This window comes from Nylanderia fulva, unplaced genomic scaffold, assembly GCF_048542155.1.
Source record: "Nylanderia fulva isolate GAGA-0341 unplaced genomic scaffold, ASM4854215v1 Scaffold26, whole genome shotgun sequence".
Classification (NCBI taxonomy): domain Eukaryota; kingdom Metazoa; phylum Arthropoda; class Insecta; order Hymenoptera; family Formicidae; genus Nylanderia; species Nylanderia fulva.
In genome coordinates, this window is record NW_028190325.1 from 2,073,185 (window position 1) to 2,098,775 (window position 25,591).

Here is a 25,591-nt window from a genome sequence, read left to right on the forward strand (position 1 = left end):
AAAACGCAAAATATATTTACAATGAATTGAGACCATTAAAATAGTTCAACAAAGTAAGAACCCAATTAGAAGCAGAATGATTCGTCCGGTTATTCATAAAATATATTAGAATTATTAATAAAAACTTGGAGTGACACTTATACATTACTCCAAATGAACCACTTATCGTTATTTGACGAAAGTCCCTCGATCTGGCAATGATTATGTTCATCCTCTCCAAATTATTTGATATTTGTTAACTGAATTTAAAGAATTTATTCAATTGTAAAATAGGATTCCACTAATGTGTATGTGAAAAAGATTAAAAATTATAAATTAAACTAAATACTAAAATATTGAACCTTTATGCTTACAAATTGTTCCGAATAACTTGAGATGACGATGCTTCTAATTGTTGTTGGCCTTATTGTTAGTACTTGACTGTTGTCTAGTCTTTTAAAAAGTCGAATAAATAGGTGTCAGATCTCACAAAATAAACATTTACATAAGTCTAAAAATTCGATATTTCTTCTAGAATGTCGAAATACGCGTTGTTAAGCAATTCGGTGTCTGTGTTATTATTTATACCATGCCTTTGTTCCTTGATGTGTATCATTTCAAATAGTATTCCTACGGGAAAAAGTAATGTAAATAATAGTTTTGAACTTTACAGCAAGCTAGCGGGTAAGAAAATTGGTGCGGAAGATATTCTAATATCATTAGACGTGGTTTCACTATTCACTAACATTCCGATAGATCTTGCAATAGAAAGTGTGAGCAATAGATGGAATTATATCAATACACATACATTAATTTCAAAAAATGAATTCATTTCCATGGTTAAATTTATATTGTCGTCAACATACTTCACATTCAATGACATTGTATACAAGCAAGTTTATGGCACACCTATGGGTTCCCCGTTATCGCCAATAATTGCTAATATTGTTATGCAAGATCTTGAAGAATCAATAATTAATGAATTGGACATCGGTATTGGAATATATTATAGATTTGTAGACGACATTATTATGGTGGCACCAAAGAATAAAATTGATAGCGTATTGAATAAGTTTAATAGTTACAATCAACGACTACAATTTACGATTGAATACGAAATTAATAGAAGAATAAATTTTCTAGATTTAAACATTAAAATAATAGACAACATCATACACTTAGATTGGTTTCAAAAAAAGACATGTTCAGGTAGAGTACTATCTTTTTTATCGAGTCACCCTATGTGCCATAAAATAGGAGTAATTTATAATCTTATTAATAGGGCATTGTTATTATCTCATCCCATATATCATAAGAAAAATTTAGAACTGTGTATTAAAATATTATTGGACAACGGTTACCCTATTCATTTAATCTTTAAAGAAATAAATAAGAGAATAAGAGTTTTAAACAATGGTCAGTTTAACAACAATAGAAAAAAAGAAATTGCAGAAGATAATAGCAAGAAAAAATTTTTCGTCATTCCATACATTAATAACATTTCTGAGACAATAGCATCAACAATAAAAAAATCAGATTTCAGAGTAGGATACCGTTGTCTAAATAATCTTAACAAATTAATTAAAGTCCACAAGGACAAAAACGTGCATAACAATAATAATAATAATTCTTTAGGGGGAATAGGGGATACATGGAATTAAAAATCTCTTGTAGAGATTATTCCAATTTTATATCTTGGCCGCGTCCAAGTAAAAATTTGGTGCCTTGTGCACAGGTATTTAATTCTAACGGAAAAAAAATTTAGTTTCGTTTAGAATAACGCACTGTCATCCGCGATTTGGCTCTTATTGCCTATCTTATATATGTTAAATTTATATTTATATATTACAGAGCCTAGTTAAACTCTTAATAATAATAATGTTGTCTACAAAATTAATTGTAAGGATTGTGAAGCTTCGTATGTTGGGCAAACCAAAAGAAAATTACGCACTAGACTAAAAGAGCATATGAATAATATTAAAATTGATTCCTCCAAGCATTCTGTGGTCTCTGAACATATTATGGAAAAAAACATGCTTTTGATTGGGATAACGTTAAAATACTTGATATTGAATCTAATTATTATAAAAGACTTATCTCGGAAATGATACACATCAAGGAACAAAGGCATGGTATAAATAATAACACAGACACCGAATTGCTTAACAACGCGTATTTCGACATTCTAGAAGAAATATCGAATTTTTAGACTTATGTAAATGTTTATTTTGTGAGATCTGACACCTATTTATTCGACTTTTTAAAAGACTAGACAACAGTCAAGTACTAACAATAAGGCCAACAACAATTAGAAGCATCGTCATCTCAAGTTATTCGGAACAATTTGTAAGCATAAAGGTTCAATATTTTAGTATTTAGTTTAATTTATAATTTTTAATCTTTTTCACATACACATTAGTGGAATCCTATTTTACAATTGAATAAATTCTTTAAATTCAGTTAACAAATATCAAATAATTTGGAGAGGATGAACATAATCATTGCCAGATCGAGGGACTTTCGTCAAATAACGATAAGTGGTTCATTTGGAGTAATGTATAAGTGTCACTCCAAGTTTTTATTAATAATTCTAATATATTTTATGAATAACCGGACGAATCATTCTGCTTCTAATTGGGTTCTTACTTTGTTGAACTATTTTAATGGTCTCAATTCATTGTAAATATATTTTGCGTTTTAACTATGACTCAACTATATAACTTATATTGACTATGTATTGCGGATTTTTTATTAGAATTTTATGTATTTATTTATTATCGTTATTTATTATCACTATTTTTTTGCGCACTGAAGAGGAGCAAGTAGAGCTCGAAACGTTTGTATAATTATTATTTCAAATTAAGAATTTTCTTCTCAATAATAAAATAATATCGTATTGCTCGTTACACATGGCCTTAATTTAATAATTTATCATTGTTTATAATTATTATATATAATTATTTTTATTTATTATATATATATATATATATATATATATTAATTATATAAATATAATTATTATAATATATATAATCTTTTCAACTGTTTGTTGTATATAATTTATATGTACAACAGTTAAAAAAATACACATATACTTTGTTCTATTATCTCTCGATTTGAAGTTGCACCCTGATTCGCGCTCATTGTGGCCGTACCTGACGCGGCTCTGGATTTGCTCCCACCTTCACGGTGGCGGATCACTGTTCGCCGTAACTGCGGTCCATCGTGCACGTCGGAGAGGACCGCGCGCGTGCGATTACACGTAACCTGCATTGAGACGACGACGAAACGCATTGTGCGTGCCGTGCATCCGCGAATTATCCTAAAACGATTCGTGTCGCGAAATCATCAACGAAAGCTAGATTACGATTCGATCGATCGCGGCGGGACCGGATTACTTTGCCGACTATCTATCTCGCTCTTATCTCTTCTTTTCAGCGGCCGGGGATTGTTTTATACCTCGGAAACCTGGGAGAACGAGCAGAGATTCGACATACGCGAGTTTGGCGGTGGAATTACGACGGCCCTGATGAAATTTCGCGGTCGTGAACGCGAGTCAACGGCCTTATCATCGGCCACGTTCGGCCGCGTCGAATCTCACCGTCACTTCCGATCGCGCCAATCTTTCGAAGAAGAGCAGAAAGCATCTCTCGAAATATCCCCGAGTGACTTGTAGAAGAGAGGAAAGTGTGAAAATCAAAACCCCCGCATCGAAAGAGCGGAAGCTGCAGAGTAAAAGAAGTTACAAGCGGTGTGAAGTTACTCGAATCTCAATCGCCGAAGGGAGGAAGAAGAGGGAGAAAGAAGAAAGCGAAGTAAGCTGCAATTCTGGAGCAAATTCAAGGTACACAATTGCGAGGGGGCAAGGAATCTCGGAATCCGATCGCGCGCGGTGCAAATCAGTGAACGGCCGCGCGTCTCGTGCTGCAGCGCGCAAGAAAGTGGGAGGAAGAAAGAGAGAGAAAGAGAGAGAAGAAGGTGGGAGACGGGAGAAAGAGGGCGCCAGCCACGGATACCGCGCGCCCGCGAGACTGACTGGACTGGACGTCGCGGAGTGTCGTGTCGCGTTGTGGGCGAATTCCGCTGTCGTGCGCCGCCGGCTCGCTCTAGTCGCCGCGAGTGTGTCAGTGAGTTCGTAGACGCGAAACTAACCTAATCCCGCGCCGCATCATTCGTGTCGTGTATCAGTGTGTGCGTGCGTGCGTGCGTGCGTGCGTTCGTTTCGTTACGTTACGTTTGATTCGCGAATTCCTCGTCCTACGCGTATATCGGTTTCGTCATCGCGGCGACCGATCGATCGGTCCAATTTCGACGGTCTCTCTTCCCGTGGGCGGACTCGACTCGAATTTTTGTTTTCGTCGTTATAGAAGAGTGAAGAAATCGGAAGAGCCGAAGAAGATCGGCTGCGCTTTTTCGTGTCACGCCCGTCGAACTGTCACGTGACACGCTCGCGCGCGCGCGCGCGCGTGCAAACTTTGTTCAATTGTGATTCTTCTCAGCGGAGGACACAATAACATTGCGTTTAGTGGACGTTCAAGTGCGACGAGGTACTCGAGGAGAGCAGCGGTCGTTCTATGCGGCAAGATGATGGAGACACAGAATTACTGGGAGGAGAGCTCCGCGCATTCGATGCAGGTGAAATACGAGAGGTAAGTATGTGCGATATGTGTGTATTTCAAACGAATTTAAAAATCGACACTCGATTGTGGTTAAAATTAGATAAACCTGACATTTATAACAATTCATTTAGTCCCTAGATATATATCTGAGAGATATATAAATCAAACATTTTTTAGCATAAAAGACACGCGTTTTAAATGACACCGATGCAAATCAATTTTAATAGGTCGTATATATTAATTAGATGCGAAACTTTCTGCACCTGATTCAATTTGACAATTTAATAATTGGATAATTTCAACGTGCAAAATGAAAAATAATAATTCATGCAATTTATTTTGAGTTTTAATTAAATTAAAGTAACAATTAAAATAAAAATCAAAATAACAATTAGAGTAACAATTAAAATAAAAATTTGCCTTTTCCTGCGACGATTTTAAGCTATTCCAAGTCCCACAAAATCGAATAGTTCTCTGCATATACATATTTTGAAGATTAAATGAAACATATAGATATATACAATATATATATATATATATATATATATATATATATATATATATATATAGAACTGATCGTAAACAACTGCGAATAAATACATCTGCGCTGGCAAAATAAATATTAATATCATAAAATACATGAGATATATGAGTGGGATTCATTTTGATACTTTACTGCACAGAGAGAATTTTCTCTTAGAATTTATGAAAATCATAATAAAAAATATTAATATGTACCACAATAAAATGTTTGATAAATTGTACTATATGTATAGTAAAATACATAAATATAATAGTATTTTTACTATATGTATAGTAAAATTTATTAGGTAGATATTTCATATTTTTTATTGTGATAAATATTAATTAGAGAACTAAATTAAAATTAATTGGACAGACTTGTAAAATTCTTCTAATACCATATTGTCTCACGCGACTATACCATGATTTTCAGGGTAAATTTTAAAAGAAAATTCTCTTTGTGTGCAATTTAAAAACTATTGTATTTGAATTGCATATGTACGCACGTTGTTTACGAGAATGAATATAATGGGAGGAAAAGAGGAGACACAGGGGAGGTATACACATGTTTCTCTGTGTTTCTCTTCTTGCATAAACGACTGTCATGGGTCGGAACGTGTTATGCCGGGGGGGATATCGCTAGCGTCATTCGTCACGTGTATAGAAATCAGGCAGGAGAGTACCAGAGATACATGTCATTTACATCTTTTATCATATCGGTGTCGCGTGCACGTGCGAGCGGGATGGAAACGGCGCTATTTTTCCGATCACGACCACGAAGCGGCGACGTGCGTACCTTGTCTTGTTTTCCACGTAAAATTTATATGTACGTTATTGTTGTCCGCGCAAACGAACGAGCATGTGATAGACGACGATTTCGCGAAGTCATTAAGTCTCTTTTCTAAAGACGCGAAGAAGTTGACACGTGCGGACGCGTGACGTAATGACGCGGAATGAAAAACAATGTTAAGCGTGTCGGTCGTTTTTGCCAACGACATGTAATAAATGGGCACAGGTTTTAAAGTTCCTGGTACTTTCTCGCTTCAGTTCGCGAATTCGTTAATTAACTTCGTATATTTTTTTCGGAGCAAATTGGAGATCATAATTGTTTAGCAACAATTGAAAGCTCGAAGACGCGATCTTTCGTCTGCTCTTGATACATTCGATTATTACGTAAAGAAATATTTACGTATATTGTGCTTAATGCGCATTTACACGTATATGCTCGTTGCGTAACGTCGCGATGCATTTTTAGTTCACATCTCGCAGCTTCTTTCATCTCAACTATTTCTTATCTGCGCATCGATTCACGCATGCATGTATGTACGTACACAAAAAAGTCTAGTCTTCTTTCTCTGAAAAGATTATCGAAGAACATTAATCGGTTATGTTTTTCTTTCTACCTGTATTTTCGAGTAGGCATGCATATTTTCGTCACGTTTTTGTATAAAAGAAATTTAAATAAGAGGCAAAGAGTATTATGTTTGACGTTTAGAATACATTTTTCTCTCTACGACACAAATCTTTTCTAAATATAATTTTTAAAATTAAAATTTTAAATGCGCAGAGAAAATATGTATCGCTTTCGGTATAGGGCGATCTTTTAGGATAACAGGGAACTCTCGCGTATTTCATCATCACCTGTTCTGAAAGTATCGTTTCGAATTTCGTTAGATAAGTAAATAGTATTGGTATATGAGAGAGAGAGTTGGCTCCATTCATGATTTCGCGCAAAGTTCTGAGATCCGTAACATCGAGATCTCTTATCAGAAAAGCAGCATGGTATACGGAAAGTTACAGTATATCATCGTGTAAGTACACAGGTGCTTTGGCTCGGACTTTCTCTCTTTGCGGGCGAGATTATTTTCTCCCCTCTATTTATGTGTTCTCTTGATAATTAGATTTGTATAGATATGCTTTATTTGTGTTCCCTTGAGAGCGCACCACCAAAAAATTCATGGCCGCGTACGAGATAAGATACAGAAATTGTATCGGCGGTCTGTCGATTACACGTGTATACGTTACAAACTCGGTCGTTGTTCGTGTCACATCGAGGAGAGAAACGAGAAATCATTCCATTAATATATACTGACGTCGTTCGATATACTGAAACGTGTCTCGTTCGAGTTTGAAATCATAATCGCTCTTATCGAAAATGACAATGAATAAAAATTATCACTATTATGGTATTTAAGCATATAATTACTTCATATATGATGATATAATTTATTTTATCGAGGTCTCATAAATATTCTTTATAATTTTTAGTTATTTATAATGCAGAAATTATTTAAAAGAATCATTTTTTTCGCATACATACAATGAATATACATATATGATTATGAGTCATTCTATACAGACAATTTTTTTTAGAATCTATCTTGAAAATTTTTGATTAATATTTAGCACAATAAGATATAAAATATATTCGATTAATTTTACTACGTGCATAATAAAATTTATTATGTACGTATTAATATTTTTTTCTTGTGCTAAATATTAATTAGAGAAACTCAAAAATTCTTCCAATACCATTATTGCCTCATGATTACCATGATTTTTAGAGTAAATTTTAAGAGCAAATTCTCTCCATGTTATATGTCGATCGTACAGAAAACAGTGTTTTATAAAACGCTATTTTTTGCGTCTTGGCGGTTGTACCGGCCATTGACACTGCCGATCGATCTGTAGGGATTTATTCACGCGTCTTTTTATGTCTCTCGTGTACATATATGCATATGACAGGCAGTTGTATGAATGCACGTCTGACCACCTGCATGGATTAGTGCATATTTGCGGTACTATACAACTGATAGATGATACTAAACAAAATTTATTACGAAGATACGTAATTATAATGTGTTAGTCGTAATTATGAAAATTAAAGATCATATCGCGTAAGGAATAAGAAACTGTAGAGATAAAAAGAAATTTTATTATTTTGGAAAACATATATTTGATTTTTAATAGAATTTCACTTTGAGAGTCGATTGTGACAAACCGTAAAGAAAAATGAGATATTTAATACTCAAGATCTTCTTTCATAAATAATTTTATTTTCAATATTTTTTTCTTATTTTGGTATTTCCTTATTTTAACATTTCTTCAATTATATTTTTTGCGTCTGATCACGATTTTGATATCCGCCTCGTCACGATCGAACAATACCTACATGTGCAATGTATGTATGTCGCGATATCAAGACTATGGCTAGTGACGCAAGCGGGATGAGTGCCTGCGTCATGGAAAGCAACTGTGACCTGAACGGGATCGCGATGTAATTAAAAGACCGGCCGGATGTAAGGTATTTCGGCAGCGTTATCTATGTGCGTCACAATATTGTCAATAGGAATATTACATTTTTTCCGACATCAGCCATTTTCGTGCATACGCGTATTATCATTTCGTCGATGGAATGCTCGAAATCACGTTGAAATATTTTCGATTTTTAAAGAAAAAATTATAAGGCTTGTAATTATGCGACGATATAATCCATTATGTATATACCCCTGAATTAAGTTTTGCATTTTTAACATAATAATATAGAGTCGTTAATCTAGCAAACATAATTAGTATTTCTCTTAATATTTCTCTATAAATATTAACGAGAAAAATAATATGTGTTTTACCTTAGGTTTGGATTCGTAAAATTCAACAGACTGAATTGTGAAATTTGTTAACGAAGGATAACGAAATGCCTATTGCGTTTCGTTCTGTTAGTTTTCTTGTGCTTTTGCGTTTCTTGCGCCTATTGAAAATCCCGATAACTCGATAAACCGACAAACATATATCATCCAAAGAATGAATCGAAACGAATTAATGACACTTGTGGGAGTTCAAGGAGATATAATAATGAAACGTCACGCGCACGATGCTGCGCCATGCGTTTCAATTATGCACATTCAAGAAGCGTGCATAATTAGAGACGGATGCATATGTGTGCGGGTCTCGCGTAGCTCCACGTGCGCGAACGAAGGTAAATCTCTTATAGTGCACCTCTGTTATGGATGCCATATTCCAAACTCATTTTCCGTTCGAGTGCTGCAAATTGCTATAATTACCAACCGTGTTACAGCAAGCGGCACAATTGCGCGCCGGCTTTTTGCTTAGAATGTAAATTCCGCTTCTTATAACAGTATTGTGTCTCGCATCGCATTGTGCTTGACGCAGATGTATCTCTTGGCAGAGTGTATATGACGCGCTTTATCTTTTTAGAATTATTAAAGTGTCGTGCTCGTAAACGCATTCGCACTTGCAATTGGATCAATCAAAACAGCCACGACAATTCAATATTTTGCAATGAAAATGATAAAGTGAAATAATGAAAATAGTGCGAAATTGAAAAACACGATTAACAAATTATTAAATAATAAATATCGGTAATGTTATATTGGTTGATGTAAATTTTTACAAAAAGATGCTCATTTAATAATCACTGTATAAATATTTCGACGCGTATAATTATATTAGATTATATTAGATTGATAAACATTAATGTTCTCACTGGAAAATATCGCAACGTCAAATTTCATTCTCATTATCATAATTACTCTAACATATTATTCGATATTTATATATTTTAGAGATATTTTTTTACGATTATTATATATTATAAATTCGATGCACATAAATCATAGCTGTCATATATCTAAGCGTTTTTAAATTATTATGAAATTAATTAAAAACGCTGCCCTCTCAAATTCCTGACTTTTTTCGATATCTATCTACTTTTCTATTTTAATTAAGCGTGTATATGTAACATGCATCAAACGAATATTACGACGGCTTGCAATGTTTCGGGCACCGTATTTTTCCTTCATGCTTTCAAACGCCAATAACTTTTCTGGAGGTGATTATAATTTTCCGCTGCTGTCGTTTTCAAAAAAATTTGACAAAAAATACGAGAAAGGGAATTTGATAATTTCCCGTCTTCTAATCTGTTCTAACATATTAGAATTTTATCATTGCTTTTCGTTTTTTTATATATCTTTTAGAAATGAATTCAAACGATTAAGCAAATATTATATTAATTGACAATTTGTTAAAAATGATTATCTGTGTAATTGATTAATCTGTATAATTGAAAGATAATATTTTGATTACACAGAGTTACTTAAAAGTGAAAAATAAATCTTTTATATTTCTCTAAACACTTTTTCTTTGAAATATTTTATTCATTTTTCATCCACAATCGAGAGTATGTCTCTCAAAAGTTATCTATATCTGGCGAATTTATTATCTGTAAGTTATACGAAGTTGACTGCGTTATCACCGTCTCTTATCAGCGTAACATACGGGACTTCAATTAAATGTAAGTACGAGCGTGGAGTCAACAGAGCGCACAAAGATTATCATACAAAAATATATAAAAGGCGACAGATTCTTTTGCATATATAAGTATAAAGTGCATATATATACGTTTATACACCTAATCGCGAAGTTTCTTTGCGAAATAGAAGTCCGGCGATGACATCAATGGAATATTCGATAGCACCGGTAACTCTGACGGCCGCGATATTTATATATATCCCATCTGTCGGCTGCTTGTCATCGGTTATTTATTTTTGTCGACCAAAGACTGCACTTTTCTCTTTCACGCCATAAAGTGCGAATTTACGCGTAGATTGATTTTTAGCACGACGAGGTTAATTAGTGGTGAATCGATTTCCTGTTTATGTCGCGAAACAAAATGTCTCAACTAAAAAATCCGTATATGCGTCTTTTTGACACGATACGTGTGAATCCACTCATCGTTAGTTGATGATTTGGAAAGAGGCCCAAAAGTATCTCACGTACGATGGAAAATTTTGACGATAATGCCGTATCGCGATAAGACGAGACAAAGTATTAACGGGGTGTATGAAATGAGAACATATCGTCGTATCGTCTGCGTTTGGCACTTTTGACTGTTGAAGTCAGAGACAGACAATGACGCTGAAAGGGAATACGATAAGCATGATAATCAGACGAATGTGATTTATCTTTCATTATGTTAAACGTTAACTTGAAGTAATTCGATAATGTTTAACTTTTAGTTATATTTTTTTCTCAATTTATGAAGCTGTATTTAATTACACAGATATAATTACACAGAGAATTTTCTCTTTGAATTTACCTTGAAAATCAGATAATCGTGAAATAATATAGTATTGAAAGAAATTTATAAGAGCTTTTCTGATTAATATTTATCACAATAAAAAATATTAATATGTACATAATAAAATTAATTGAACATATTTTAGATCTACCGTAGATATATTAATATTTTTTAATAAGAAACTTATAAAATTCTTCCAATATCATATTGTCCCACGATCACCATGATTTCAGAGTAAATTCTAAAAGAAAAGTCTCTCTGTATAGTAACTTGTAAAGTATTAACGTATTAAATTGAAACAGCTGTCATTCTTGATTTACTTGATTTTCTACTTTTTATTAAGAAAAGAAATGATAAATATATATTATTATATATGCCGTGATATTTTTAGTAGCGATAAATTTAATAGAATTGTATATGATAGTTATTATTTTTCAATGATACAAGAGATTATGGGCTCTGCATCGGATTTTCCTGTTTTATGAAATATTTTCTATTAAAATTTGCATCTCTTTTTTTAAACCTACTACTTCCAGTCTCTCGTGTTGCCGTTGGAGGTCGATAATCCTATCGCTTAAGAGAGGTTCAGTGTCGTTCGGGAAAAAGTGAGAGTCACCTTGACGCTTCTCGCCGTCCTCGTTGCAAGGTGTATCGTATGCATATGTATGAGTGTGCTGCACGAGCAATGAATACACGTGCGAGTGATCGTGGAAAATAGTACAACGATCTTATTACCGGAGGTGGATGATTCATTGCGTAAAAAATCTGAATCGTCATCGTCACCTTTCATCTTCGAGATTATTCTGTTTGCCGAGAACATTCATTATTCAGACACTCGTGGTCAGTATGTTGTCAGTTTTGAAAAAAAGAGATATAGAAATTGCAAAAAACTTATATCTTGCTTATTTTGTTGTTTTTATATAAACAAATCATTCCGAGATTGAATAAAAGATTTAAATTTTTTTAATAAAACAACATAGAGAATATCCATGACTCTCTCTCTCTCTCCATATCGGTGTAGATCGTAATAAATATAATTTTAATTAAGGCAGTCCGGCTTTTGATTTTTTTGGCAAAACGAAATCAAGACTCATTTCGGCGAGATTACAAAATCGAGGACAGCACCGTCGGATTTAATCATGTGTCGGCTGTACTATTTCTAGAATTATGAAATATATTGCGCCAGCCCGTGTCTTTCCCGTGGGATTACTGAAATACGAATCCATTTCAAATTCACACTCTAATGCTAGAGTGATGTATCTAGGTACTATTAAAAAATGATAAGAGAATATGTTTGTAAAATTAGATTTATCGATTCTCTTCTATATCATTTTTATAGAGATTTATAATTTTAAAAATAGATATCTAGGCTAATACTTGATCAAAATAAGTTGGATTATATCTCATCTTATCGTTAGGACCAATAGATTGGTTATTATATATTTCACATACACACAGAGAGAATTTTCCCTTAGAATTTGCTCTATTAGAAGAATTTTATAAGAGTTTCTTTGTTTAATATTTTTTTTTCATCACAATAAAAAATATTGATATCTATACCACAATAAGATATAAAACATGATCGATTAATTTTACTAAGTACATATTAATATTTTTTATTGTGATAAGTATGATTTAGAGAAACTCTTACAAAATTCTTTCAATATAATATATATTGTCCTACGATTGCCATGATTTTCAGGGTAAATTCTAAGAGAAAATTCTCTCCGTGTATATAGTATTAAATAACGTATCTGTAATATCGCCCTTGACGTTTTTCGACGATTCGCGGATCGAACGACTGTCGTGCGGAGAGCGCACGATCATCGACACGAAATGGTGCGGCTGAGCTAGAAGTCACGTTGCCTGACACGCGCTCGGCGGGATGTAGGTTAATATTTTTACGCGACGACCCGGTATATATACTCGTGTATGCCGCGCGCGGAACGATATGCCAAGCAGGAGAGAACGGCTGCGTACGTTCGTTTCCTTTTTCCTCTTCAACTGATACGACTCCTTATCTGTCTTTCATGCACAGGATGCATAAGTTGCATACAGGTATACACCGGTGTAATACAGCTATATTTTTTTACAAGTTTTATCAAACTCTTATCGAACTTGCGCTGAAAAAAAAATAACGTCTCTACCTCGCAATCGTATATATATTTCTTTTTATACTTCGAAAGTATAAAATTCTTTCGAGCGATGAGAAGCGTTTTTTAATATTTGGATTATAAATGAGGCATGTACTCTAGAACTAGTATGTCACTTGTGTATCCTTGACCTTTTGCAACTCATCGCGCGCTTGCGTCGTCAGCAAGTATAGGTACATGCGATTTCGCGAGGACTTTCGGCATGCGAGGTGCTTGCGTAACGCAAAAGAATTAATGCTCGACACATGCGAGAACACGCGCACCGCGTTAATCGATGCCTGATGTAGTTAATGCGAATAATTGCCTTTTTTCGCTTCTCGAAGTACCCGTTTGCTAGCCTGTACGGTCTGGATGGTCGTAACGGATCGGTATTTTGCAACGAGGTAATCCCTGAACGCGTGATAATCCAAAAGATACCATACACGCAGCAAAGACTCTTGTCAAGGAAGCCAAAGAAAGGGTAGATTTTTCTTTAAAGAGAAAGGTGAATTTTTTTAAAATAACGTTTCACGCGATGAAGGATGAAAGAACATAATTTATAGACATAATTGTGTGCAGGTGTGACTGTAAGATTTGACCATTTTTCCATTTTTTTGTATAGTAAATTTTGCGTCAGAGAAATTTTCAGTGTTTTTACTCATAACTGTAGTAAATAAGATTTAATTAGAATTAATTTACAATAATTTTTCATTTCAATTGCAGAGTGATTTTAAAAAATGCATAATTTTCCTTATTTTGTTTTAATTCATACGATGACAATTTTAAATTAGCATTATTAGGATAAAATATTCAATTGAATCGTGATCTTTTTCTGAAATACAGGTCAGAATGAAAGATCATTACTTACTTGATAATACGCGCAGTTATACTGTAGTTTATCGATTAGATTGCGGATTTTATCGCGTCACCTGATCTACAAATGAATCAAATTGTTATTAATTCATATAATACATTTGAATTAGACTCGAACTATGGCTGAAGGTTCAATAAATACGTACATACACACACTGCAAACATTCTTGTATCACGTTTTTCATGAGAATGGGTTTACATGCGTGATTAATAACGCGTACATGACACGTGTCGTAGTTTCACTTCAGTTTGACTATACTTTGACAAGCCGACAAAAGTCGGAGCTGTCGAAATGGATCGCCGATGCTTGCCTCCATAGGTATATAGTTTCGTGAATTATGTTAATTTGAGATATAGAGGCCATTCAAGGCGACGACCTTCGACGGTCGGGCCGAGAATAACTTAAACGTTCTATTTTATTCGGAAGCAGACTTAGAGCCCGAGAGGGACGTCAACGAGAAGAAGGTTATCGAGCGCATTGGCGCATCTGTTTCACAGCTGTCAACTGCCAATTAAACATCGGGTATGGGGAGACGCGCGTCGTCTTATACCAATTGCAAAATGCGATGGAGCGAAAGCTCCACAATGTTGTCGAAGGTCAACGAGATCCGTAGTACCCCATCGCGAAGTGTGACGTATAAATCATCATTCGCATCTCTTTGCATCATCGGAAAGATGAAGCGTTGTATACATATATATATATATATATATATATATATATATATATATATATATATACATATCGAGCAGATCATTAATCGCCGCGTATTCGCGCTGTGGTTTAGTCTGCCTGCTAAATATATACACAAAATACCTCGATGGAGACTAAACCAAACCCACTATTATATGGATGATTGAGGGATTTTCGGAGAACCAACTCTCAGAAGATAGGAATTTTATTGTTCAGTAAAAATCTCAAATAGATTCTAAGAAAATCTTTATTCCAGACTTCAATCAACAGAGACATTCAATATCGAAAATTAAAGAAATACTACACAGAGAGAATTTTCTTTTAGAATTTTGTAACATTTTCTCTGATTAATATTTACCACACAAAAAAAATTAATAATTTACACAATAAAATATAAAATATGTTCGATTAATTTTACTATATAGGTATTTATTAAGAAAAAATTCCGTGTACCATATACGAACGATGACTTGACATTTCTGCTATTTATTTTCGGGTCGCATTTGAATATGGAATTTGTCCCGAACGTTTAAGGAGGTTTAGCCGAGTCATTTTGCAATATTTAATTGTAATACGATAAATGTGTCCTTTTTTTGCACGTGCACTGAATCGTCATTCGCAAGTACGCGTCGTTAGCATCGTATAGATCGATCAGTCCTTATATGTAGCTCGCACGTATACGAAGGTACATATCTCCGATAAGGAAGCTGATGTCGTCGGCGATGTACGCGTTCGCGACACGCATGACCGTCGTGACGTGCGTGCATACACAAACCTTGTTATTATTCACGTGTTGGCGGCCATCTGCGCTATCTAACGTCACACGTACACCACGGCTCATCATTTCCCGGATGAGCTAGCTTCGTGAAAACATAATTAGAAAAAAATTAAATTAATGTCTTCAGACTTTTAATTAGATTTTTTAATTTAGTAATTTTATATATTTATTTTTTTGGAGAGAAAATTAATTAATTAATTTCTTGCTTTTATGAAATAATAGAAAAAAAATATATTTTCTATCTCTCTGCAATTCTACTGTATCTGCGATAAAAAATGTATACCTATATTTCTTTGTCTGGAGAAAATGTTTTATCCATTTAGATAAAAATCTGAAATTTCCAAAGTTTAACGCGATTTATTTCCATATTCATCAAATGCAGCACAAATTAGCGTAACATGCCGGATATCAACGTACAATTTAACGAACCGTGATGATAAACTATTACACGGGAGCGCAAGAAAGAATGTGTTAATTAAGATGATAAACGTGCGATAGTAACAGTAGCGAGCGGCGGCAATTAACCGGCGGGCAGCGTAACGAATGCATTCCTATATGTTTTACTGCCCGTCGACGTTTGTTTATGCGTAGGTATGCGCGATGGATGGCATACCTACCTGCCCGCATACCTACGCACTCGTGGGCAACCATGTGAAAGTGAATGGTACCGCATCGATGCGTGCAGTTGCGGTGTGCAAAAAAACGTTGCCGAAGGACGAGATCTCGGTCTTTGTACGACTTCGTCGGGGACGAGGCTGGCTCACCTCTTTGGGAATTTAGATCTGACAGATATAATCTTGCATATTTTTTTAAAAAACCTACACTTTATTTTATTAAAATAATTTCGAAATTCTCAAATAAATTCAATCTCGTAGGAACCTTAAACCTTATGTAAAATTAAAAACGCGCGAAATTATAAGGAGATACAAATAACCGGGCTAAGTTTTACCATTTTTATTATTTTATTTCAATAAGGTACAGAAGTGATCCTTAAAAAATATTTGCTGAAATGTCAGAGCAGTGAGTCAGATACATGGCCGGAAATTTTTGACGCAAGAGTAGCCGCGTGTATAGCTCGAGATGGGATATCGCCAGTCGAATGAATCGGCTCACGCACGTGCGCCCGCGCAGCCGAACGTGAAAGTGAACGCACGCACGCACGCACGCACGCGCGAGCGAACGAGGCGCGACTCGGTGGGCAGTAAGGTCGATGAAGGACGCCTTGTGGATCTCGGACAGCCTTGCTATGCGCTGATCTCATGCCCGATGATCGAAATCACGAATCAAATCGGCGGCCTAAAGATCGATGGGATTGCCTTGAAATTTTCAGGCTCGCTTCTCTGTCTTTGTCCGCAATTTTTCGTTAGGTTCTAAGAAAGTGATATTTATATTACAATTTTTTTAAAAAAATATTCTCAAGACAGGTAATCAAAAAATGTAGTAAAATAATTTTTATTTTTTTGTAGTTCAGTTTTTTGGATAGAAAAATTAAATGTTGAAATTGAAAGAAATATTTTCCTAGCAAAAGGATAACGAATTTTGTTAGATTGGAATTTATTGACAGTTCAATCTTTTATTCTTAATGTCACCTTCTTTTGATTTATATTCACATATAGAATATGGAACATAATACATTCGATACATTAGATCGAAAGATGATCTTTTTTAAATTAATCTCGAGACGAAAGACAACTCTGTCCATAAATAATATCTAATAACACCTAGGAGTAAACAGGAAAAATATGATCCTTCAGGCGGATGTTAAAAGCTAATACTTTGCGGTTTATTGCTACAGCTTCGTCAACATGATTAAGGATCGACGGTCGGCTGTGGTTTTTCTCACGAAAAAGCTAGGTATATATATAAATTCTAACTCGGAGAGAATACTCGGATATTTATTAAAAGAGCAGAGTAGAGCGCCGAGAGATTAATCGTACGATCGATTTTCTATAATATCTTACGTTGAAGAAAAATAAGATTTTTTTTTCTATTTTTTGTATACTTGAATGAAGAAGAGGCTCGGAAATATGGTTTAGTGAGGCAGAATTCTTTAAACGACACTACGGGGAGCGGTATATGTAATCGTGGGCTGGAAGGGCATCTCTCGCTGGATCGAAGTCATCTCCACGTGTATCCATCGCAACGTTACGTCATCGTCGACGCGTCGCGTCGGTCTCGTTTGTCGCGCGATCAGAAAATTCCGGATATATTCTCCGGGCGGAGATGGGCGGCCTCGTGTAATTGCCGCTTGCTATTAATGGAGTAACGCGGAGTCTTGTTACGAAATGTGCTGCCGGCGTTTTATCCTATCACCGCACGAGCGTAGGCATGCATCCTATACCTGTAACAAAGGACATTGACAATATATCGACGAAGCACCGATCCTTTTCCTCCTCGATGCTCCGATTTCTCAGTATTATTTTACATTGCAGATTTCTCCTCGGTCGTGCAAAGTCGTTGATATATACTAAATTGTTAAATTAACAATATCGAGAGAGATTATGTGTTATCACGTATATAAGTATTGCGTTATGGCATTCTATACTTTTTGAAATCTTTAATACTACACGAAGAGAATTTTTTCGCTTAAACATTACCCTAAAAATTATAGTAATCGTTATAGGACAATATGGTATTGAAAGAATTTTATAAAAGTTAATGCTCCGATATCTCAGTGTTATTTTTCATTGCAGATTTCTTCTCTATATCATGCAAAGTCATTATGATATATTAAATTGTTAAATTAACTATTTTGATTATAGATATTTTTTGAAATTATTAACACTATACGGAGGGAATTTTTTTCTTAGATTTTACCCTGAAAATTATGGTATAATCATGAGACGATATGGCATTGAAAGAATTTTATAAAAATTTTTCAGATTAATTTGCTACAATAAAAAATATTAACAATGTACATGGTAAATTTTCCTGAAAAACTTATAAAATTATTTCAATACCATATTGTTTTACAATTACCATGATTACTATGATTTTCAGGATAAATCCTGAAACAAAGAGAAAATTCTTTCTGTGTATCAATATTATTAGAAATGATTGTTTCCAATTCTTTGAATTGCCCACTTTTCTATTTATTTTAAAAATCAAAACACGTGTTTTATGTAAATTTTTGTTTAACTATTTTATGCATGGCAATTATTTTCTTATGCTTTTAGAATCCTAACAAAAAGCCTCTGTGAAAAAATTAATATTGAGATACAAAAATATGAATATTTTAAACTATCGATAGTTGGATAGTTTTTATAGTAAACGATAGTAAACATCGACATGTGTTTTCAATATCGATGTCCCGATGCAGTCTTCACAATCCTATTCGGAGCGCGCTATGGCTGCTCATATATATGCATGCACGTGCATGTTCGTGTGTATATGCATGCAACGATGCGTTTCTTCAGGATGCGTAATGCGCGCAGGTGCACACAGGTGTCGGCCGATGCAAACGACGCGTGTGAAAGCGAGCGGTGTGGTTGCACCGGCTAGGAGGAAAAGGAGGGTGGGAAAGAGGGAGCGAGAAGACGGTGCAGCAGGGAAGGGATGACGCGATTCTAGTCACATGCCGGAAAATGTCAACCACGTGCAGGTACACGAGGCATTGCTCGCCTATAATTCCATCCGACGTAAGTAAACGTTATACCATCGTCGTCGTTCTCGTCGTCGTAAAAGAGAGCGCGATAAAAAAGAACTCCCAGCTGTGCGTTATGCAATTCACGTGGCGCCGAGAAAACTATAGCTCCGTATTTCTTTTTTCCTCTCGCAGCTTTTTTTTTTTTTATATCTTAAGCTTTTCGAGTCCATTTTATCGTTCCACATCCGGATTTTATCGAGCCTAGCAAGCGGTTTTTTTATTCGCAGAAATGTAAATAATGCGAATTATTTTTGATTATTTTTGAAGTAGGAATTTATTTTCCAAATTTTTTTCTTTTATTTGCGTAAGTCTCCCGCCGTAAGCCGTATACAAGATTCGCGAACTCTTATTTTTTGTGACGGATGGCATTCTCATGTCACGGGATACGATATCGCCTCATCCTTGAACTTTCGTTCACGCGAGCGATTGCGTTCGATAAATACAATAATGCGAGCCTGTCATTGTTGTAAAATCGTCGAGCAAATCTTGCAAGATAAATGCGATAATTTAAAGTTGGCAAGTACAGAATGTTGCCGACAGAAAGATTTACATTTGCTTCTTTTATTAATTTTTTTTATTACGTATATATTGTTTACCCTTCAACGTAAGCTATAATTACGTAGAACATAAATTCCGATCTTCGCCGCAAAAATAGGTTTTATTTTTCAGAGCATTTATTGCCTTCCAGGAATTTTAATAAGCTGATTTTATTATAGCTCCTAATTTAATCGCATTAAATATTCACGGAGTTATATTATACTCGAAGCTATATAAGTCAGAGGATACAAAAGATGACGATAGCATTTTCGCACTTCCTCTCAATGTAATTAGCGGAACTTGCTGACGTAAGCATTCATTAACTCGATATACTATAAAAATATAAGGTAAATTCGTCTCTCAAAGACAGCGGAAAAAGAATCTCTACTTTAATATCGTATGTAATGGGAACGATTCTCGAGCACTGTTATCACGTGTCTCTAGCAGCTCTCCTATGCATAAGTTATTAGCGACGAATGAGACCCGATTTCTGATGGCTTATTAGCGGATTACCGATGCCGGCGACCTTCCGATCCGCCTTGGCGAAGTTACGGCGTATATATTTGTGTCACTCACAGCATGCGAGGAGAGCCGGCGATACTCCTCTTAACTCGTTAAAAATTCACGCCAAACAGTGGACAATTCCTCGTCGACAAGACATCGTACACCGTACGACGACGATGAGAAAAACGGTGTCGCCTGCAAGTTTTATAAGATACGATATTGTTGGACTTATCAATAATGCGCCGGGGCCTCGTGCCTCTCCCGTTCACTTTATTCGCGGCGGAAAATCTATAACGGGGCAAGGGACGTGCACAGGGTTATTGACTGAAACATATATTCGTGTCGTGCCGTTATGTAAGCTTCGTGCACTTCGACGCACTAGATGCATTTAACCTCTTGACAGCGTCGTGATGCGCGCATCAAGCGCAAGTTAAAATTTTTTTTTTCGACCTTTAATCCGTTTTCTTTCTCACGACGCAAAACGGGGAAAGGATTTCGTTTCATAATTAACGAAAAATCTAACTTTCGTGAGATTGCCATAATTATATTACACGGAGAAAATTTTCCGAGAAATTTTCGTTTAGAATTTACTCCGAAAATCATGGTAATCGTGGGGCATTATGGTAATTGGGAGAATTTTACTAAAAACTATATTTAGTAAAATTTACTATACATATTAATATGTGTGTGAAGTTAGCATCTCAAATGTCAGCATCTCACAAATAAACGTCAAATTTTCTTGCATCCAGCATAGTTCTACAGTTCTTGATAAGTTTTAACAATAGTTCCGTCGAATTAACTATTAATATATAGATTTGACGAAATGAGATGCCAACTTCCAAAAACACCTCATAGCATCTCATCATATTTCAAATATTTGGTCACAAAGCAGTAATATTCCGCAGAGTTCTATCGCTTACACACATTCTGTCAATAGTTCTGTCGATAAAACACCATAGAAAATAATTTGTCATTACAAAACGAATTTACGTACAGGTGTAAGATGCGTTTCGATAGTTCTGTCGATTCTAAAACAGTTCTGATATTCTTACATAGTAAAAGAATTAGTTTCTAAAGAGTTCCGAGCGATGGTTGCTTGAAATTATTTACAAAAAATTTTTTACTTGCGCGCGAGATCGCATATACGTGTATAGATATGAGATGCCGGTCGATTTTCAACAGTTCTGTCGATTTTAAAATAATTCTGATATTCTTACTTAAACAGAGAATTAGTTTCTAAAGAGTTCCGAGCGATGGAGGCTTGAAATTATTTACAAAAAATTTTTTACAGGCGCGCGAGACCGTATATACGTGTATAGATGTGAGATGCCGGTCGATTTTCAACAGTTCTGTCGATTTTAAAATAATTCTGATATTCTTACTTAAACAGAGAATTAGTTTCTAAAGAGTTCCGAGCGATGGAGGCTTGAAATTATTTACGAAAAATTTTTTACTTGCGCGCGAGACCGTATATACGTGTATAGATGTGAGATGCCGGTCGATTTTCAACAGTTCTGTCGATTTTAAAATAATTCTGATATTCTTACTCAAACAGAGAATTATTTTCTAAAGAGTTCCGAGCGATAGAGGCTTGAAATTATTTACAAAAAATTTTTTACTTGCGCGCGAGACCGCATATACGCGTATAGATGTGAGATGCTCCAATTGATTTTTGTGCTTGTATTTTAAAATTTTCTATGTATTGCATGTTTTGATATTTTATTTGTCGGATTTTCTTACTCTTGGCACTACACGGAACCAACGACGGGGACGTGGTAAGATTTGGCTCCATTTTTTTTCGTTTTTTTGGGGTTTTAAAAATTTTTTTGTTTTTTTTTTAATTTTTTATATTTTTTTGTTTTTTTCTTTTTAGTGTTATTTTATGCTTTAATATTTTATAAATTTTTTTAGCTATCTTAAAATTTTGCACTGAAAGATCACGTAATAAATGAAAAATAAAATTCACGTAATAAAACAAAAATAAAATTCACGTAATTAAACAAAAATAAAATTCACGTAATAAAACAAATAAAATCATATTTAATCTCAGATCTGAAATGCAAGAGACCTGCTACCTTTGTGTCAGGCGCGCAAGCGTACGTTGGCGTACGATACGTCCGAACGGACGGTCCGAATGCTTCTGTCACTTTCTACACGTAAATAAGGCCACACGCGCAAGTAAAAATTTTTCGTAAATAATTTCAAGCCTCCATCGCTCGGAACTCTTTAAAAACTAATTCTCTGTTTAAGTAAGAATATCAGAATTATTTTAAAATCGACAGAACTGTTGAAAATCGACCGGCATCTCACATCTATACACGTATATGCGATCTCGCGCGCCTGTAAAAAATTGTTTGTAAATAATTTCAAGCCTCCATCGCTCGGAACTCTTTAGAAACTAATTCTCTGTTTAAGTAAGAATATCAGAATTATTTTAAAATCGACAGAACTGTTGAAAATCGACCGGCATCTCACATCTATATGCGTATATGCAGTCTCGCGTGCAAGTAAAAAATTTTTTGTAAATAATTTCAAGCCTCTATCGCTCGGAACTCTTTAGAAAATAATTCTCTGTTTGAGTAAGAATATCAGAATTATTTTAAAATCGACAGAACTGTTGAAAATCAACCGGCATCTCACATCTATACACGTATATACGGTCTCGCGCGCAAGTAAAAAATTTTTCGTAAATAATTTCAAGCCTCCATCGCTCGGAACTCTTTAGAAACTAATTCTCTGTTTAAGTAAGAATGTCAGAATTATTTTAAAATCGACAGAACTGTTGAAAATCGACCGGCATCTCACATCTATATGCGTATATGCAGTCTCGCGTGCAAGTAAAAAATTTTTTGTAAATAATTTCAAGCCTCTATCGCTCGGAACTCTTTAGAAAATAATTCTCTGTTTGAGTAAGAATATCAGAATTATTTTAAAATCGACAGAACTGTTGAAAATCAACCGGCATCTCACATCTATACACGTATATACGGTCTCGCGCGCAAGTAAAAAATTTTTCGTAAATAATTTCAAGCCTCCATCGCTCGGAACTCTTTAGAAACTAATTCTCTGTTTAAGTAAGAATGTCAGAATTATTTTAAAATCGACAGAACTGTTGAAAATCGACCGGCATCTCACATCTATACGCGTATATGCGGTCTCGCGTGCAAGTAAAAAATTTTTTGTAAATAATTTCAAGCCTCTATCGCTCGGAACTCTTTAGAAAATAATTCTCTGTTTGAGTAAGAAATCAGAATTATTTTAAAATCGACAGAACTGTTGAAAATCGACCGGCATCTCACATCTATACACGTATATACGGTCTCGCGCGCCTGTAAAAAATTTTTTGTAAATAATTTCAAGCCTCCATCGCTCGGAACTCTTTAGAAACTAATTCTCTGTTTAAGTAAGAATATCAGAATTATTTTAAAATCGACAGAACTGTTGAAAATCGACCGGCATCTCACATCTATATGCGTATATGCAGTCTCGCGTGCAAGTAAAAAATTTTTTGTAAATAATTTCAAGCCTCTATCGCTCGGAACTCTTTAGAAAATAATTCTCTGTTTGAGTAAGAATATCAGAATTATTTTAAAATCGACAGAACTGTTGAAAATCGACCGGCATCTCACATCTATACGCACGTATATACGGTCTCGCGCGCAAGTAAAAAATTTTTCGTAAATAATTTCAAGCCTCCATCGCTCGGAACTCTTTAGAAACTAATTCTCTGTTTAAGTAAGAATATCAGAATTATTTTAAAATCGACAGAACTGTTGAAAATCGACCGGAATCTCACATCTATACACGTATATGCGATCTCGCGCGCAAGTAAAAAATTTTTCGTAAATAATTTCAAGCAACCATCGCTCGGAACTCTTTAGAAACTAATTCTTTTACTATGTAAGAATATCAGAACTGTTTTAGAATCGACAGAACTATCGAAACGCATCTTACACCTGTACGTAAATTTGTTTTGTAATGACAAATTATTTTCTATGGTGTTTTATCGACAGAACTATTGACAGAATGTGTGTAAGCGATAGAACTCTGCGGAATATTACTGTTTTGTGACCAAATATTTGAAATATGATGAGATGCTATAAGGTGTTTTTGGAAGTTGGCATCTCATTTCGTCAAATCTATATATTAATAGTTAATTCGACGGAACTATTGTTAAAACTTATCAAGAACTGTAGAACTATGCTGGATGCAAGAAAATTTGACGTTTATTTGTGAGATGCTGACATTTGAGATGCTAACTTCACACACATCATATTAATATTTTTTATTGCGCTAAATATTAATCAGAGAGATACTCTTATAAAATTCTTCTGTAATATTGTTCCACGATTATTACCATGATTTTCAGGCTATAAATTCTAAGAGAAAATTTTCTCCGAGTACGGATCAGATGAAGAATAAAATGCTTTGGAATATTTTATGTGTATGAATATCGTAATTTTGTTTTCGTAGCTTAAAACTAAAGAAGGACGAGTCAAGTGACTTTTTTTAAGCGATCAATGTTGCGTTTTCGGATTTATACATGAATAATTAATCATGTTTGTTCTTTTTTTTTCAGTCTGGATGGTAGCTCCTGCAAGGACGAGATATACAGCATGGGCATAGGAGCTGGATATTGCGAGGGCAACCTGAACTTCGCCACGGCCTCGGAGGATGACGAGGTTTATACTAAGAAGAAGGTCTCCAGGGTGAGTCATGAGCTCATTTTTATACATCATCAGTTCCATAATAAACACTTTGCCAATCGGCGAAATATTAAGCAACGCGCGGTTAATTTGTGCCTGCCAGATATCCGTGTGTCGATTGTTTTTTACTGCGTTTGACATTTGCTTAAATGAAAACGCAAAAATGTTTCTGTTTCCCGAGAAAATTATTTGCAGAGATACAACCTCTCAGTTCGAAGCAAATATTGCGCGCATGAGTAAAAAATACTAATTATAATTTTGTTATTAGCTTGACGTTAATATTCGCTAATTTGGTTTTCAAACTATACAACGTACATTTTCGAGAAAAAACGTGTAAATTAAATAGATAATATGCCATATCCTTTAATATTTATATAAAATGTTTAATTTAAGAAACATCATCTATCTTAGCGTCACTTATTAATATCTCGCTGTTTTTATTTCCGCATAAATGCAAGTTATTATAAATTATATAACAATATACTTCTCGTACGATAGCTTTCTCTT

The 25,591-nt window shown here is 34.8% G+C and overlaps 1 protein-coding gene across 2 annotated transcripts in view; it reads left to right on the forward strand.

Moving 5' to 3' along the window:
• The window catches only part of cwo (transcription factor cwo), a 47,923-nt gene that overhangs the window by 3,640 nt on the left and 18,692 nt on the right, over nucleotides 1-25,591 (forward strand). The window contains exons 2-3 of one of the 2 annotated variants that reach the window (XM_029309844.2): nucleotides 3,418-4,628; nucleotides 24,958-25,087. In XM_029309844.2, coding sequence (XP_029165677.1) covers nucleotides 4,564-4,628; nucleotides 24,958-25,087 — 195 coding nt within the window. In that variant the 5' untranslated portion in view covers nucleotides 3,418-4,563. Of the gene's footprint in view, nucleotides 1-3,181; nucleotides 4,629-24,957; nucleotides 25,088-25,591 lie in introns of those variants that run through there. The other variant, XM_029309843.2, reaches the window with a different exon arrangement.